Source organism: Condylostylus longicornis, unplaced genomic scaffold (genome assembly GCF_029603195.1).
Source record: "Condylostylus longicornis isolate FDR11 unplaced genomic scaffold, ASM2960319v2 ptg000154l, whole genome shotgun sequence".
Taxonomy (NCBI): Eukaryota; Metazoa; Arthropoda; class Insecta; order Diptera; family Dolichopodidae; genus Condylostylus; species Condylostylus longicornis.
This window is the reverse complement of record NW_026578122.1, coordinates 9,516-25,377: the sequence shown is the minus strand read 5'-3', so window position 1 is coordinate 25,377 and position 15,862 is coordinate 9,516. Positions and strand designations below refer to the sequence as shown.

The 15,862-nt window shown below is 32.8% G+C and overlaps 1 protein-coding gene across 1 annotated transcript in view; it reads right to left on the bottom strand.

Moving 5' to 3' along the window:
* LOC129615945 (band 7 protein AGAP004871) overlaps positions 1-15,308 on the bottom strand; it is an 86,496-nt gene extending 71,188 nt beyond the window's left edge. The window contains exon 1 of the mRNA XM_055531383.1: positions 15,202-15,308. Within this exon, the coding sequence (XP_055387358.1) occupies positions 15,202-15,231 (30 nt within the window). The 5' untranslated portion in view covers positions 15,232-15,308. The remainder of the gene's footprint in view (positions 1-15,201) is intronic.
* Positions 15,309-15,862: the final 554 nt, after the last annotated feature.

Here is a 15,862-nt window from a genome sequence, read left to right as displayed (position 1 = left end):
TTAGGTCAAATCCTGGGGCCTTCCTAGGTTTAAGAGCCCTAATTTCTTCTATAACATCTCTTTCCCTGACAATTGGAATAGTCACGCTATCCCCAACAAAAGCAGATTCCTCATTTTCATACACGCTCCGGCTGTCATGCGGGCAGAATATATCGGCCAAATGATCCGCAAACGCATTTGCCTTGTCCTTGTCAGTTTTTGCCCACGTTCCATCTTTGTTTTTAATAGGAGCGAGATGCTTGATAGGTTGCTTCATTTTCTTTGTTGCCCTCCACAGTGAGTAATTGGTTTTCTCACACGCCGTCAAATTTTGAACATAATCAGCAACCGAATCCTCTTTGTATTTTCTAATACAGCGTCTTAGTTGCTGCGATTCATGATTATATGTGGTTTTATCAGCAGGATCACGCGTTTGCTGCCATCTTTTTCTCGCCCGCCTGCTTCGTTTTACTTTTGCTAGTATATGTGGGGGATAGTTAATGCCCCCCTCCTAATAACGTTAATTTTGGAACTACTCCAAGCCGCCTTTTGAATAATTTTAGTAAAGTTTTCGGCCTCCTCATCTATGTGCTGGGTCGTTCTTATTCTTTTCCTTAGATCTATTTGTCGTTCAATCTCTAAGCGAAATCTTGACCAATCTGTAGTTCCATTTGTCCGCGCAGGTTTCGCTCTTTTCATAACTATATTTTCCTTAAGTACAAGAATAACCACCGAATGATCGGAGTCAAGATCATACTTATCATGTACCTCGATGAAATTTTTCGCAATCCGTTTTGTTATGAAGAAATCTATTAAATCTGGACACTTATTAACATCGGTTGGCCAATACGTTGGCTTCGCAGTAGAGTGTAAAAGGCACCCCGTGCCGCCAATTGCTGTCCTAAATTCTCTTCCTCTAGTTGAAGTATGTCTTGAACCTCAATCAGTGTGCTTGGCGTTAAAGTCACCCCCCAATATAAATCTATCGCCCAGGTCTGTCAGAACGCATTGAAACATTTCTGCCGTAATTTTAAATCTAGGGAGACAATATAATGCAGCCACTCTAAATTTCTGCTTAATCGAAGTGATCTGAACCGCTGTCATTTGCATTTTCTCGGTTTGCATCTGGTGCAGATCACAATGCACCACATTTTCTTTTATTATTATCGCCGTTCCGCCCTTCGCTATATTTCCAGGATGGTTCGAGTTGTAAATTCTGTAACCTGGAAACCGAATCCTGCTTCTTGAGATCATATGTGTTTCAGTTACAAGGCACACGTCTATATTCTGTGTATGCAGAAAAACTTCAAGCATGTCTTTTTTATTTGCAATACCATTGCAATTCCATGTTGCTATTCTAAAATTACCTCGTGCCATCATTTACCAGGTCTTTTGGCATTCGATTTTTTCCCTTCGCTCTCTAAAACGCTCAATCTATGAGAGATTTTGTCCATCATGTCTAGCATGTTCTGCATCAAATTTTCATTTTATACAAAACATTCACGTCATTGGCTCTTGCTTTATTGCTCGTGCCACCGTCATCAGTTTTCGTTTGAAAAACGTGCTTGTATGTTACATCTTTTGAGACTATTCTCGAGGTGAATTTCCTCGGTGGCCGTTCAGAATTTTTCAGGTTGTTGTTGTTCTTCAAATTTCTACGTTTTTGCAGCTCCTTAGCTACAAGGCATCCCCTATAGTTTGCTGGGTGGGCCTCCAAGCAATTGGAACATTTTGCTGCAGTACTCTTTGGCTTACTGCAATCTGATGTTAAGTGCCTGCCTGCACATTTAACACAATTCGGTTCTCTCTGGCAAAATTTTTGTGTATGCCCATACCTTTGACACCTTTTACACTGCGGAATGGTCCTGTCCTTTCGAAGTGCCTCTATCCTAACCTTCATCCTGTTTATGTAATCGATTTCATAAATTTTTTTCATCTTTTCTTCATTTGAGAATGTTAACATAAACAGCGGTAGAGACACCATAATGTTTTTCCCATTTTCTTTCATTTTCTTAATTTTATTGGTTACACCTAAGATCTTGTAACCCCTAGAGCTTAGGTCTTCCATTATATCTTCCGGTTTACAACTAGGGTTAAGACCCCTTACCATGACTTTTATTGGTTTGGCCTGCTTGTTTTCATAAGTATGCCATTCTAGTCCAGATCCATTCATGGCTCTGGTAAGATTCCTGTAGTCCATTTCGGAATTTACAATAAGCTTAAATTGATTGTTGTTCATCATTTTAACCTTATAATTGATGTCCTTATTTTTTAATGTTGACTCTATTTTATTATAGTCAACCACATTACTTATGACTACTGGAGGCGGCCTATAGTTTTTCTTGACATTGCCTCGACTTTTAGAATCAGGAACATCCGCTTTCTCAGTGTTGGTTGTCACCTGAACCACTTCCGGAGACGATTCCGCTTTTCTTTTTTTACTGGACCTCTTTTGTTTTAGGATCCAATCCGTTTCTCTGGCGAGTTCCTCCTCATCTGTTGAGTAGGCGTCTAAGACTGACCTCACCTGCTTTGCTTGTGGTGTAGCGTCTTTTTCTTTATAACTGCCCAAATTAGACTTATTGCTTGCAATTTGCGTATGCTTCTCTTTCTTTAGCTTCTCATTTTCAGCCCTCAGTTGAAGAACCTCGCTTTTCAAAGCCACACAGAGCTGTTTCAGTTGGCTAATTCTTTTGTGTATGTCAGCATTCTGATCATCACTTTCTTTGTCTTGAGCTTTACTCATGTTTATACCCTTATTGGTCTGTGGAGCTTGAATGTTCGGTAGTCCACCTTCTATATTCCTATTCTTTTCTAAAATCCGCACATCAGATGTAGGTGGTGAACGCCGGGTTTTCGCGTTCCTCCTGAACGGATCAATCAAATGCAATAAATGGCTCTCCCCAGAATCCGTAGAGCCGACCTCCGAAGAGAATGGATTCTCCAACGTAGTTGAATTACCACCTGGGGTACTAAATCTTTTTGTTTTGTCCATTGCACAAATGATTAAATTCTGCATTTTATACCTACTGCCAGGATTCAAAAACTGCCGTCCCTCAGGGATCAGACGCAGACCAGGGAGCCGCCTATTCTAGGTCAGACGCTTCTGGATTTACCGCCCGTGCGCTTCCTAATCAACGAAACCCGGATTAAGCGCCGAGTACTCGCTTTCACCCGCTCTCGTCAGCCTTACTAAGTAAGTTGCCCAGGAGACACCCGGCAGATAACTATGTTACCTACCTTCTAGGAGGTGAGAGTCGGATTTGTTGGCAGAGCTGATGTTTTCAGAGGGCATTTCCTAGCATTTTCAGCCTCACATGTTAGGGAAATGTGAGACTGACTAGGGCCCATGCCAACTTTTGTCCCCCAAGATAGAAAGCTGAAATTTTGTATGTATATAGATCTTTACTAGAAACTTATTTCCGTAGAACAAAATTTTTACCTATCTCCCCCCCTCTAGAAGCTATACCCCCCCAAAACCCTAAAAATGGCCTTTTTTAGCTATTTGCTGCAAAGAAGCCATAAGCATTTTTGAAATTCTGCAAACGCAGAAAGGCAGCGGCTTACTTCCCCTAGCGCGGTATACTATAATTAAACTTTAGAAAAACAAAATGGCCGTTCAAATTTACCGTTATCTAAAGTCCTTTTTTTCTAAATTTTTTATGTCGTTTTTCTTCTAGACCCCAGACTGTAAGAGGCTGAAATTTTAGGAGCTTTTAGACATTAACAAATAGTTTATTTCGTTAGAAGAAAATTTTTCCCATCTCCACCCCCTCTCAAGTTATCGCCTCTTGAATTTTGTAAAATTTGAATTTTTGACACCTTATATTTCCGAAACCGCAAGCTTTTTCAAGTTTCTATAAACGCAAGAAGCAAACGGTAAATTCTATGACATTAAAAAATATAATCATTTTTCTTAACTCACGCAATTAACCCTCAAAATCGAGCATTATATTAACCCCACTTTATATTAATTTTTGCTTTATTTCAAAGACTGCATAAATTGTTCATCCTAAATATATGCAATCCTAGAAATAGTTTTGTATATGAATGAAAATAATTTTAATAGTGTGATAGCTATACATAGACTGTATTTAAAAGCAGAATTTTCACTTGTTGAAGGGAAAAGTGCTACAATACAAACCATTGGTTTGACCCAACTTTATTACTTAATGAGTTTTAATTTTTACAAAGCATCGGGAATATTGTATTCAGTAATAAATTATAGGTTTTATATTTTTGTTCAAAATCTGCGCAACTACAAATTTGGAGGATTTTCCTCTCGTTTTTCTGCTTCTAATTGTTATCAATTTTATTAGTTCTATTAGTAAATTCAGATTAATTGTATTAGTAAATTTAATAAATTTTTATTAGTAAAGCAATTTTAATATCAATTTTATGCAAATTTGAAAGATTTATAAGCACTATTACTCTTTTGATTAAGCACTAAATTTCTATGATGCGATTAATAGGATAGATCGTGTTAGTTATCGAAATTCTATATTCTACTGTTATTTCTATTATTATTACTTCTATTTTTCTACGCCTGATCAGCCGTTATTATTGTGTTTGCTTATTAAATTATGTTTTCCCTTTTCTCCTTACTGATGGGAATACTTCTTGACGAGAATAGGATCCACTATAAAATTTTTATAATCTTTTTTAAAAAAAATGCTTATTTTCTCTTCTTTTTCAATTTTTTTTTTTCATTAATTTTTTATAGTTGCAACAAAAATTTTCTCTTTTTGAGTATTTATCTGAATTTTTTGCAAAATATTTTAAAATACAGGTCTCCCCTTATTTGAGGGTACTCATTGACGTTAATTCTGTATTCTTTTGTAATATATTTCTTTTCAAAAAAATTTTTTATTTTGTTTAACTTATAATTTCTTTTTCTTTTTTTCATATAAGTAGCTGTTAATAAAGGTAAAATGGTTGACTTACATGACAAAAACCAGTTGGAGTGCCATCGTACTAGGTTCCGCCTGCAGTCTTTTGCTAAAAGGGGTGAGCTAGAGTTGACTAATACTTTGTAGAGACAGGTCCTAAATACCGCTCACCCTGACTCACGTGAGCTTCAAGTACAAAAGCTACTTTTACAGTGTTCTTCGCCTGCTCCGTGTAGCAACTCAGTTTTGTCTAGTTTTAGACTACTTCGGGGCACCTTTTACCACTCTATTGTTTTAGCAAATTTCGCCTACTTGCAACACTTTGCGCAGAAAGGAATTCCTCTTACACTGTTGAAAAAATCGTTATTGTATTCACTGTTAATTAAATTTTAAATTAATTTTAATCAAAAAAATTTGTTTATTAATTATTCCAATTTGTTAAAAAAAAATTCTTTAAAAGTTTTTTTTTTTTTTCATTTATCTCATAATTTCTCTGAAGATTTTATTATTTTTTCAAAATTGTTTCACAAATTTTCTATATTTTTTTTTTCACAGTCTTATTCACTCACAGTTCTCACAACCTAGGGGGTCCCTGCTCGGGCGCCAATTAAAGTTCTGTGGCGTCCACCTAGTTTCTGACCTTTACCTTCACTTCTTTTATAATATTATTTTATCAGAAAAAATTATTTTATTTTATTTTAATAAAAAAAAACAATATTTTAGTTTAATTTTACAAACAAAAATTTTATTAGTTATTACCTTTAATTATCAAATATTAATTAATAAATTTTATGAAATTTTAATTTTTATTACCGATCGCTCTACTTGCAATGTCAGCATAATTGTTATAGCTGCAACGTGACCGTTCGACGAATTTTTATGTGAACTAAATTTTAAGGTAGTTCACACCGAAAATTGTTGTGTTGACGATTTCGCAATTTTTAAATTAAAATTTTTCGGTGAAAGGTGATAGGTTAACGTCTCAAATAATGTGCAACGTTACCTTATATATATATAGCTACTTCTCAGGTGCAAAAAATTACGGGCACTTCTAGAAGGGCTAGAGACATGGGACAAAAGGCATTAGATAGGCTTTTGCCTCTAGGGCCCAGAAAATCTGACATTGGAACTTTTTAGCACCGAAACAGCTCTATTTTAAGATTTTCTGAAAAAATTTTTGTGTAACAAAAGCAAGTTTTTCTTTTATACTTTTTATAATAAGAAACACATACTAAAAAAAATCTGATGTGGTCAGCACATAACCGACCGCATTGTGTATTGTCTAGTTAAATGAAAGTGTTACAGAATATTATAAAAATGTCTGTTAAATAGTTCTTTCCAATTTTTAGGACATTAGTAAGCTTATAGTTAACATACTTAGAAAAATGTAAATTTGGCTCTTAGTAGAGTTTCGCTTTGTGCTACCCGAATTCCCTGAAATGCTCGCCAGTTAGTTTCGGTAACAACCAGAACTCACATATCAAATTTCAAGAAATTCCATCAATTTGTTCTGTGGATATGGTGAAAAATGTAAAATCGGCCCGCAAATCAGTTCTCGAGCCCTGATCTTTCCAAAAAAGTTATATGTTCATTGCTTTAATATGAGGAATTCATATATTAAATTTCAATGAAATCGGTTGATTATTTCTCTTTATATTCACAAAAGTGTATGTTTGGCCAGTAGTAAACGTCTAGTTGCCGATGCCTGATCTTTCCAAAAAATTTACATGTTCATTGTTTTAATACGGGGAATTCATATATTAAATTTCAATGAAATCGGTTGATAATTTCTCTTTATATACACAAAAATGTATATTTGGCCCGTAGTAAACGCCCAGTTGCTGATGCCTGATTTCTTCCAAAAGTTAGGAATTTTTGCGTATGATCGAGCAAAGCTTATATATGAAATTTCAAGTAAATCGGTTGAATACTTTCTTCAAAATGGTGAAAAATGTAAAATCGGCCCGCAAATCCGTTTTCGAGCCCTGATCTTTCCAAAACATTTATATGTTCATTGTTTTAATACGAGGAGTTCATATATTAAATTTCAATGAAATCGGTTGATTATTTCTCTTTATATACACAAAAATGTATATTTGGCCCGTAGTAAATGTCTAGTTGCCGATGCCTGATTTCTTCCAAAACATAGGAATTTTTGCGGATGGTCGAGCTGAGCTTATATATAAAATTTCAAGTAAATCGGTTGAATATTTTCTTCAAAATGTTCAAAAATGTAAAACAGGCCCGCTAAAAAGTGCAGTTCCCGAGGCCTGATATATACCAAAAGTTGATCGATCCGTGCCATGGTGGAAACAAACTTACATATAAAATTTCATCAAAATCGGTTCAGCCGAACTTGAGATAGACGCGTGCACACACAGACCGACAGACGGACAGACCGACAGACCGACAGACCGACAGACCGACAGACCGACAGACCGACAGACCGACAGGTTGACAGGTTGCTAAAAATAGTTTATTTACACTTCCCTACTATGGAGAAGTACGTTCCCACCGAAAACTCGATATGCAAAATTTGTTGCCATCACATAACCTACCTATTGTTTACACAATACGGTCGGTAAAAAATTATACGTTTTACGTTATTATAAGAAACATAAACCGAGAAATAAATAATATTTGAAAATATAATGATGTCACATATTTTTGTTTCAAAAAATCGAAATAATATTAACATAAATAAAATCAGCTTCTATCAAAGATATCAGATGCTTTGTGGCATCTGAATATTAATGCTTCATTTGTTATTGTTTTGAACATTATGTTTCGTCAGCAAGCTTTAAAAAAATATTCATACAGAATATATGTAAGTATGTAGTTAAAATCTTATTTTTATTGTTCCAAGCGAAAAACTGTAAAATGCTAAATTTTTATCCACTCATATATACATACATATATTTGAATAAAATTATTATTTTGTTTTTGCCTAAACCTTTTCTTTATTTGAAAAATTATATTCATATGTACATACATATATTTGAATACAATTATTATTTTATTTTTGCCTAAACCTTTTCTTTATTTGAAATATTTATATCTATATGTATGTTCACCCGCTGTTTTAAAAAAATAGGTATACATTCATAATTATGTATGTTTGTGCTTTAAATTTTATTTCTAATTTTTTGAACAAAAAATTTTAACATGTTCAATTCTAATACATTCATGTACATACATATATTTGAATAAAAATATTAACTGTTATAACAATATTTTTTTGGAAATTTTCTTTAAACTTTTATAATAATATTTATTTGTTATATATTAAAAAAAAAATAAAACAAAAAATTTAAACAAAATAAAAAAAAATTTTTTTAAAAATGATCCGAAAAAAGAAAAATACGACAACATCGAGTCAAGCATTGATCCAATAACCTTCTGGGTATCAGACTACCACGCTACCCACTAGGCTACGCAGTACCTTGAATTTCCCTTTATAATTCTATATTTTGTCCATATTTCGTATAACTCTTCTAAAACCATCGTATTTCACATTATATATGTGTATGTATATTTAGCTTCATTTTTGTTAAAAAATAAATACTAAAAGCGGAATAGATATATTTTTTATAAAGTTCGAAGTAAGACCGATATATTTATTCTACAATGTATTGCTTTGTCTTTCTAGTAATACTGTTATAAACGGCTTGTGAGAGTTTTCGTATACCAAAACTAGTATTAGAGTTATATGCTTTAAAAACTCTTTTAATGGGAGCTTAACTCTTATTACAAGAATTAATAACTCTAGTAATTGTGCTCTTTTGTTCTTATAAAGATCTCATTAGGGTCTTTTAGTGTTCTACAAGACTGAAATTATAAGAGTAATATTCTTAAAGAATTCTCAATATAGCTCTACAAGAGTCTTATGAGATAAAAATTGTTGACTGAGTATAATGCCAAACATGCAGATTGTGGTTCTAGAATCACCTCAACTAGAGGAAGAGAGCTAAGAAAAGCTATTCAAGAACTTGGTTGTTGCTATCACTCCACTGGCTGTTTTATAACTAAAATATTATTGACTTTTTTATAACCAAAACAATATCAGAAAACTTCCTAAGCCTTGAAGATAACTATGATTTTAATTCAGATCACGCTTCTGTAATATTAAAACTTAGTGAAAAATAAACTAGAACATTATTTAAACCCAATTTGACAAATAGCACTACAGATTGGGTGAGCTTTAAACACGAAATAATAAACAATATTGACGTAAATATTAATATAGAATCAAGAGAACGATTAGATCTTGAGTTATAAAAATTTATTGAAATCATACAAAAAGATGCATGGATTAATACAAAAATGTCAAAGTACAAACCGGCAGCAAATAGTTATCCTAAAGAAGTAACTGATTTAATAGGTAAAAAGACAAATACCAAACATAGTTGGCAACGTTCGCGTCACCCTCATGATAAAACTGTTTTAAACAGACTTTCCTATGTTCTTACAAGAAAAATGCAAGAATTCAAATCGGCAACATACGAAAATTATATATAGAACTTGTCAGCTACGAAGGAAACCAATTTTTCCTTATGGAAGGCGACAAAAAGCAAAAAGAGACCAATTAACCAAGTTTCACCACTAATAAAAGCAAATGGCAGTTGGACGAGGAGCAATATAGAGAAAGCCGAATTATTTGTTGATTTCTTAGTGAGTAATTCACACCAAACGGAATAACAGATGTAAGTTTAGTAGAATCTATCGCATCAATTAGAAATTACGGAAGAGATAAGATCCCCGAAGTTGAAAAAATCTCCAGGTTCTGATCTTATTATTGCGGAAGTTCTGAGAAACCTGCCAGACGAGGCATTGGACCATTAGACGAAAATCATGAATGCAGCTATAGATTTTGGGTATGCACCTTGTCCTTGGAAAGTGGAATAAGTAATTATGATTGCCAACCACGGGAAATCCTTAAGGGAAACATAAGTTTTACATGCCGATTTCACTGTTACCAAAAGTGAAATCTAAGCTTTTTGAAAAACTAGTATTAAGAATTGACTAAAAACTTATATTGATGTTAGGGCAAATGAAACCACCACTATTTGTAGCAGTTTTGGAGTGTTACTTAGCTGATAGATTATTTACAATTGAACAAGACGTTGAATACCCAACGCTAAGAGAAATAAGAGCAGGTGCGCCTCACGGCAATATATTGGGCCCCAAGGCAGTATACCCAACATTGTACTTATTTTACACGAGTGATCTACCACAAATAGAAAATGCTACCGTAGCTACTTTTGCTGACGATACTGTAACATTGGCAGTAGGATAACAAAATAAGCCAGTGGACTAGGGATTGCAAAATGAAGTTAAATTAAGCAAAATCGGTTCACATAAACTTCACCAATCGGAAAAAAGTCAATTCACCACAAATTAACTTAAGCGAAGGTAGCGATCCATAACTGCCCTATGCAGAATCCCTACGAATGGCTTTAGACGTCAAGCTAAATTGGAAAGAGGATATAAGGGAGAAACACACTGAATTAGAAAGTAAATATAAAGAAAATTATGGGCTCATCGGTCGTAAGTCAAATTTGGAAATTGATAATAAACTATTGTTTTATAGCCAAATCATTAAACCAATATGGCTATATAGCATTCAACTCTGGGGTTGTCCCAAGAAGACTCCCATTAACAAAATTCAAAACCTTCTAGAATAAAGTTTTACGGGGCATGGTAAATGTGCCATGGTACATTCGTAACTGTGACATCTACAGGGACTTAGGAATTTCTTTGGTTGTAGATGAAATTAGGAGTTGTGCTACAAAGCATAAAGCTCGTTTGGAACAGCATGTATAGATTAGATTAGATTGGAGATTGACAGAGGTCAACCTTAGACCAGGTTCCTACACCCTCAACTTATTGCAACATCCAACCACCTATAAAGCGCCAGTCAGGCCTATAACTCCCACAAAATTACAGATTCGCCGAAGCGAACCTTCCCACAAATCCGAGGTTGCCACCACATATCTGCCCTAGTGAACCAATCGCCTCCTGATAAATGCTCTGAAAGCAATGAAAGATGTCCGACAAAGTCTTCCATCGCTCCCGACTTCGCTTGGATCGCCACATGACTATCCGAGAATATGTTGGTGGTCTTGTTCACATATCTACTACGAATGCTTTCATGTATACAAAGGCCCAACGCAAAGACCTCCGCCTCGAAAACCGTAAGATGCGCCCCGAAATTAAATCTTAGTTCACACTCGTCCAAAAGGCTACTGCCGCTCCTCTGTAATCAGACGCTGACCAAGAAGTCCCTCATCCTGGATCAGACGCGACTACCCTTTGTTATGATTTTAGTAGAATTGTACATCAAGAATTCCTGACGTGGATATTTTTACTCTCCAACCCACTGGAGGATAAATTGAAATATTTTAAAAGAGAGAATATCTTAAAACGTGGTTGGTGTTTTGATGAGAACTTTGTTTTGTTTCAACTGAATATATGTATAACATTTAAATTCTCTACACATTTTAATTATTATTGACGCGCCACATTTTCAGTTTTAAAATATTTAAATTTATGATGAGAAGAAAGTATTTGATTTATATAGTCTAATCCATACTAAACTTCAAAAAAAATTATTTTCTTTTTTTTAGTTCTCCAGAAAGACGTGGTTTTTTGTAAAAAATTTTTTTGTTCTATATTATTTCGAAATCTTTTCATTTTTGAAATTAGCGTGTGTCACATGTCCTACATTTTCAATTAAGTTTGATTTTTGACACAAACACAGACAAAGATTTGAAAAAAGAAGAAAGTTAGGAGTCCAACAAAATTGAAAAAAGAAGAAAGGAGGAGGTTAACGATTCCGCATTCCATCGTCTTTACGATGGCGTCTTTATTGTATGGTTTCTTACCTGTAAGTTGGAGGCAATCAAATTCTTCTACTCTTTGTTCGTTCAGAAATTAAACTTTGCTCAATCTGACATATGTCTAGGTTTAAAGAGTTCAATTCTAAGTTTACACTAATTTTAGTACATGGGATTTCTTACGAGACCAGGCTTCGCAAGTGAACACTTTTTAAAAAAGTTTCCAACAAACTTTTTTTTCTAAGACTTTTTCTACATAACTATATTTCGATATTCTTTGCTTCAGACCTTTTGCGGAATTTCTACAAGACTTAAGGTTTCGCGGACTTTTTGAAAACTTCCTTACAAAATGACACAAAACTAGAATGTATATGTTTTGTTTCAAGGCTTTTCCGGAACCTTTCTCAGGACCGGGGATCCGATTTTTCAAAAAAAAAAAACTTTCCAACACTTTTTCAACAATATTCCGCATGACAAATATTATTATTATTTTTTTTTGTCTTTTAAGGACTTATTTCAAGTGTCCCACTTGACAATATTTACAAACATTCATTTTTTGCCTTTTTAGAACCTATTTTGGGACTTGACACCCTAGCAGAATGGATTTTCACGAGTTCGTCGAACAAAATTTCTAGAGCATGCCGAAACCTTTTCAACAGTACCTCACTTGACTATATTTATGAATCTTCAATTTTCACTTCTTAAGGCCTATTTTGGGGCCTGGATCCTCATTTTCATCTTAGAAAAAGAAATCTTAGAAAGATATATTTCGGGACTTGGACAGTTTATGCAATTTACCCGATATGTTGTCTTTTAATTATCCAGACTATTTTGAATAAAATTTAGAATTTTTTAAAACTTATAAATGTTTCTTAAAACTTTAAATTCATTTGATATGTTAAATAGCGCTATTTTTGTCACAAATAACATGATTTTTAAAGCGGGCTAAAATTAGTGAAAAATTATCGTGATTTTGCAAAGTTGCAATTATTTTTAAAAACCAAAGGGGAGAAAATTTTCAAAGAGATTTATTTAAAATTTTGAATATTGCAAAATATTACTTAGAATTAGTAATATTTTGTCTGACTGACTGCCAAATAAAAAGTGGAAAACAATGTATTTTTCTCTTTAATATCCTTATAATAATCAGCAAAGCCATTATAATAATTGCTAGGAGAGCCGAATTGACTAGTTGCAACCGCAAGATATCAAAAAACCAAACAAAAAAGATCTGATGTGATCAGCACATAACCGACCGCATTGTATATTGTCTAGTTAAGTGAAAGGGTTACAGAATGTTATAAAAATGTCTTTTAAATACTTCTTTCCAATTTTTAGGACATTAGTAAGCTTATAGTTAACATACCTTGAAAAATGTAAATTTAGCTCTTAGTATAGTTTCGCTTTGTGCTACCTAAATTCCCAGAAATGCTCGCCAGTTAACCAGAACTCGAATATTAAATTTCAAGAAATTCCATCAATTCGTTCCGTAGATATGGTGAAAAATGTAAAATCGGCTCGCAAATCAGTTTTCGAGCCCTTGTCTTTCCAAAAAATTTATATGTTCATTGTTTTAATACAAGGAATTGTAATATTAAATTTCAATGAAATCGGTCAATTATTTCTCTTTATTTACACAAAAATGTATATTTGGCCCGTAGTAAACGTCCAGTTGCTGATGCCTGATTTCTGCCAAAAGTTAGGAATTTTTGCGGACGAAAAGATTATATATGAAATTTCAAATAAATCGATTGAATACTTTCTTCAAAATGTTCAAAAATGTGAAACAGGCCCGCTAAAAAGTGCAGTTCCCGAGGCCTGATATATCCCAAAAGTTGCTAAAAATAGTTTATTTACACTTCTCTACTATGGAGAAGTGAATTCCCATCGAAAACTCGATATGCGAAATTTGTTGCCATCACATATCCTACCTATTGTATACACAATACGGTCGGTAAAAACACTTATGTACTCTTTTGGTGTTTGGTTTCATTCGCTAAGCTTGTCACACAAAATTTTCATTCGACGGATTTGGCAGTTCATTCGTTTAAAATTTAGGTTTAGCGAATAATACCAAGATTCATATTCGTCAAAAATTTCATGAAAAGGATGAGAATAAGATAATATATGTACATAATATATATGATATAATATATGTAAGACATAATATATGTTATAATATGTATGAATATTATATAGTACAAATTTTATGCATGGGTTTTAACTTTGGTAATATATGTAAATAGGCGAATAAAAAAATATTAATACGTTAAATGACAAAATTTATTTAATTACATTTATTATACAATCGTTGACAAATTTTATTTAAAACCAACAGTACATATGTATAAGTAATAAGAAAATGAAACTTTTCCATAGTACCTATACGTCAAGATCATTTATTTAATTTTTCGAACAATAACAAAATACACAGAAGGTTGAATTGTGAACATTACTTGAATTATAATTAATTGGCTTTTTTTTTAAATTCGATTCTAAATTTCCCTCGTAGATACGATATTCCTGAAACTTTTGGAAATATTTTGTAGAGAAATAAAGGTAATGCAAATGTCTTTAACTTTGGAAAAAAAAGTAAATGTTAATAATGCATAATAAAGAAATTTGTTTTTGTTTAAAAAATTCTCTGTTTTAGAGAGCTTAGGTTTTCAGCTCAGTTTTCGCCTGATAGATATGTTATTTCTAAAATTTTTCCCACATTGTCCCTCCTCTTCCTATAAAAGAAACGATAGGTTTATAATGTGGAATTATGAGTAAATGACGGTTAAATAAAAATTTAGAAAAAAAAAAATTTAACAAATTTTGACTGACACTTGAATATCTCTGAAATTAAAAAAAATTTTGCAACCGCTGGTGTACCTTTAGAATGATGATTTTATTAGCTTTATAGTGGCTCTACAAAGTTAGATTTACCTGTCACATTTCCCGAGTTGTAAATAAAAATGTGAAAATCAGACGGGTTTCTAACTTTGAGGCCCCATAACTCGAGAACAAGGGCGCAAAACGAAAAATGTCACTAGTGTTTTTTCTATCACCCTGCTTCGGGAATACCATCGAGTCGCGAACAGCCTGTATACTGTTCAGATCGCAAAAGCTAATTCGACTCTGGATGCACTCGATATAGACATGATGTAAACTCAAAATATCATTCGATATTCGCTATTTCATATTATATCTAATGAAAAATTAATTTTTCAAATAATTTATAATTTACTCTAACCACTTCTCTGGATAAGAAATATATATATTTGTATTTCCTATGAAGATTTGAATAGAATGTATGAGTAGAACTGATTTCCATATTTATTTTCATATATAAACATTTAGCTGAGTTGTGTACAAATATAATAATTCTGTATATTATGTTAGTGTCTATATATATTATAATATTTCCTTATTGATTATACATATATGAATAATATTAAAACCTAAAAATAAATGAGCGTATAAAATAATTTATTTGGAAGAGGAATTCTTACCTTAAAACAAATAAATAAACTAAGTGGCATCGTTACGACTACCAAAAACCATGATAAAAAATATGAGTAGCTTTCCAAAAGAAGACTTGTCAAAATTGGGGTTTTCTTCATCTAAAATAAACAACAGAAAAATTGAATGATTAAAAATCTTCTACTAACTATTGTATATTTATACAATATTCAACTTTTTGTGTATAAATGTAATAAATGTTGAAGAAAATGTAAGGCAAACTCAAGTAATACTAACTTTAGAAAATTTAATTGTGTTGTAACATATTATGTATATTTAGAAACATATTATGTATACTTGTACTAATGTCTTTATATCAAACAAGTCCCAATACTCAATTTTTTTTACGAAATATTACGAATTTTTGGCTTCGTTCCTGTTTTTTTCTTTAAATGCCACTGATCGTGTCATATTTCTTATTATTTTTTTCTTTTTTTTACGTAAATAAATTTGGGTCAAACCAATGGTTTGTATAGTAGCACTTTTCCCTTCAACAATATTAGTGAAAATACTGCTTTAAATACACTCTATGTATTCCTATCACACTATTAAAATTATTTTCATTCATATACAAAACTATTTCTAGGATTGCATATATTTAGGATGAACGATCTATTCAGTCTTTGAAATAAAGCAAAAATTAATTTAAAG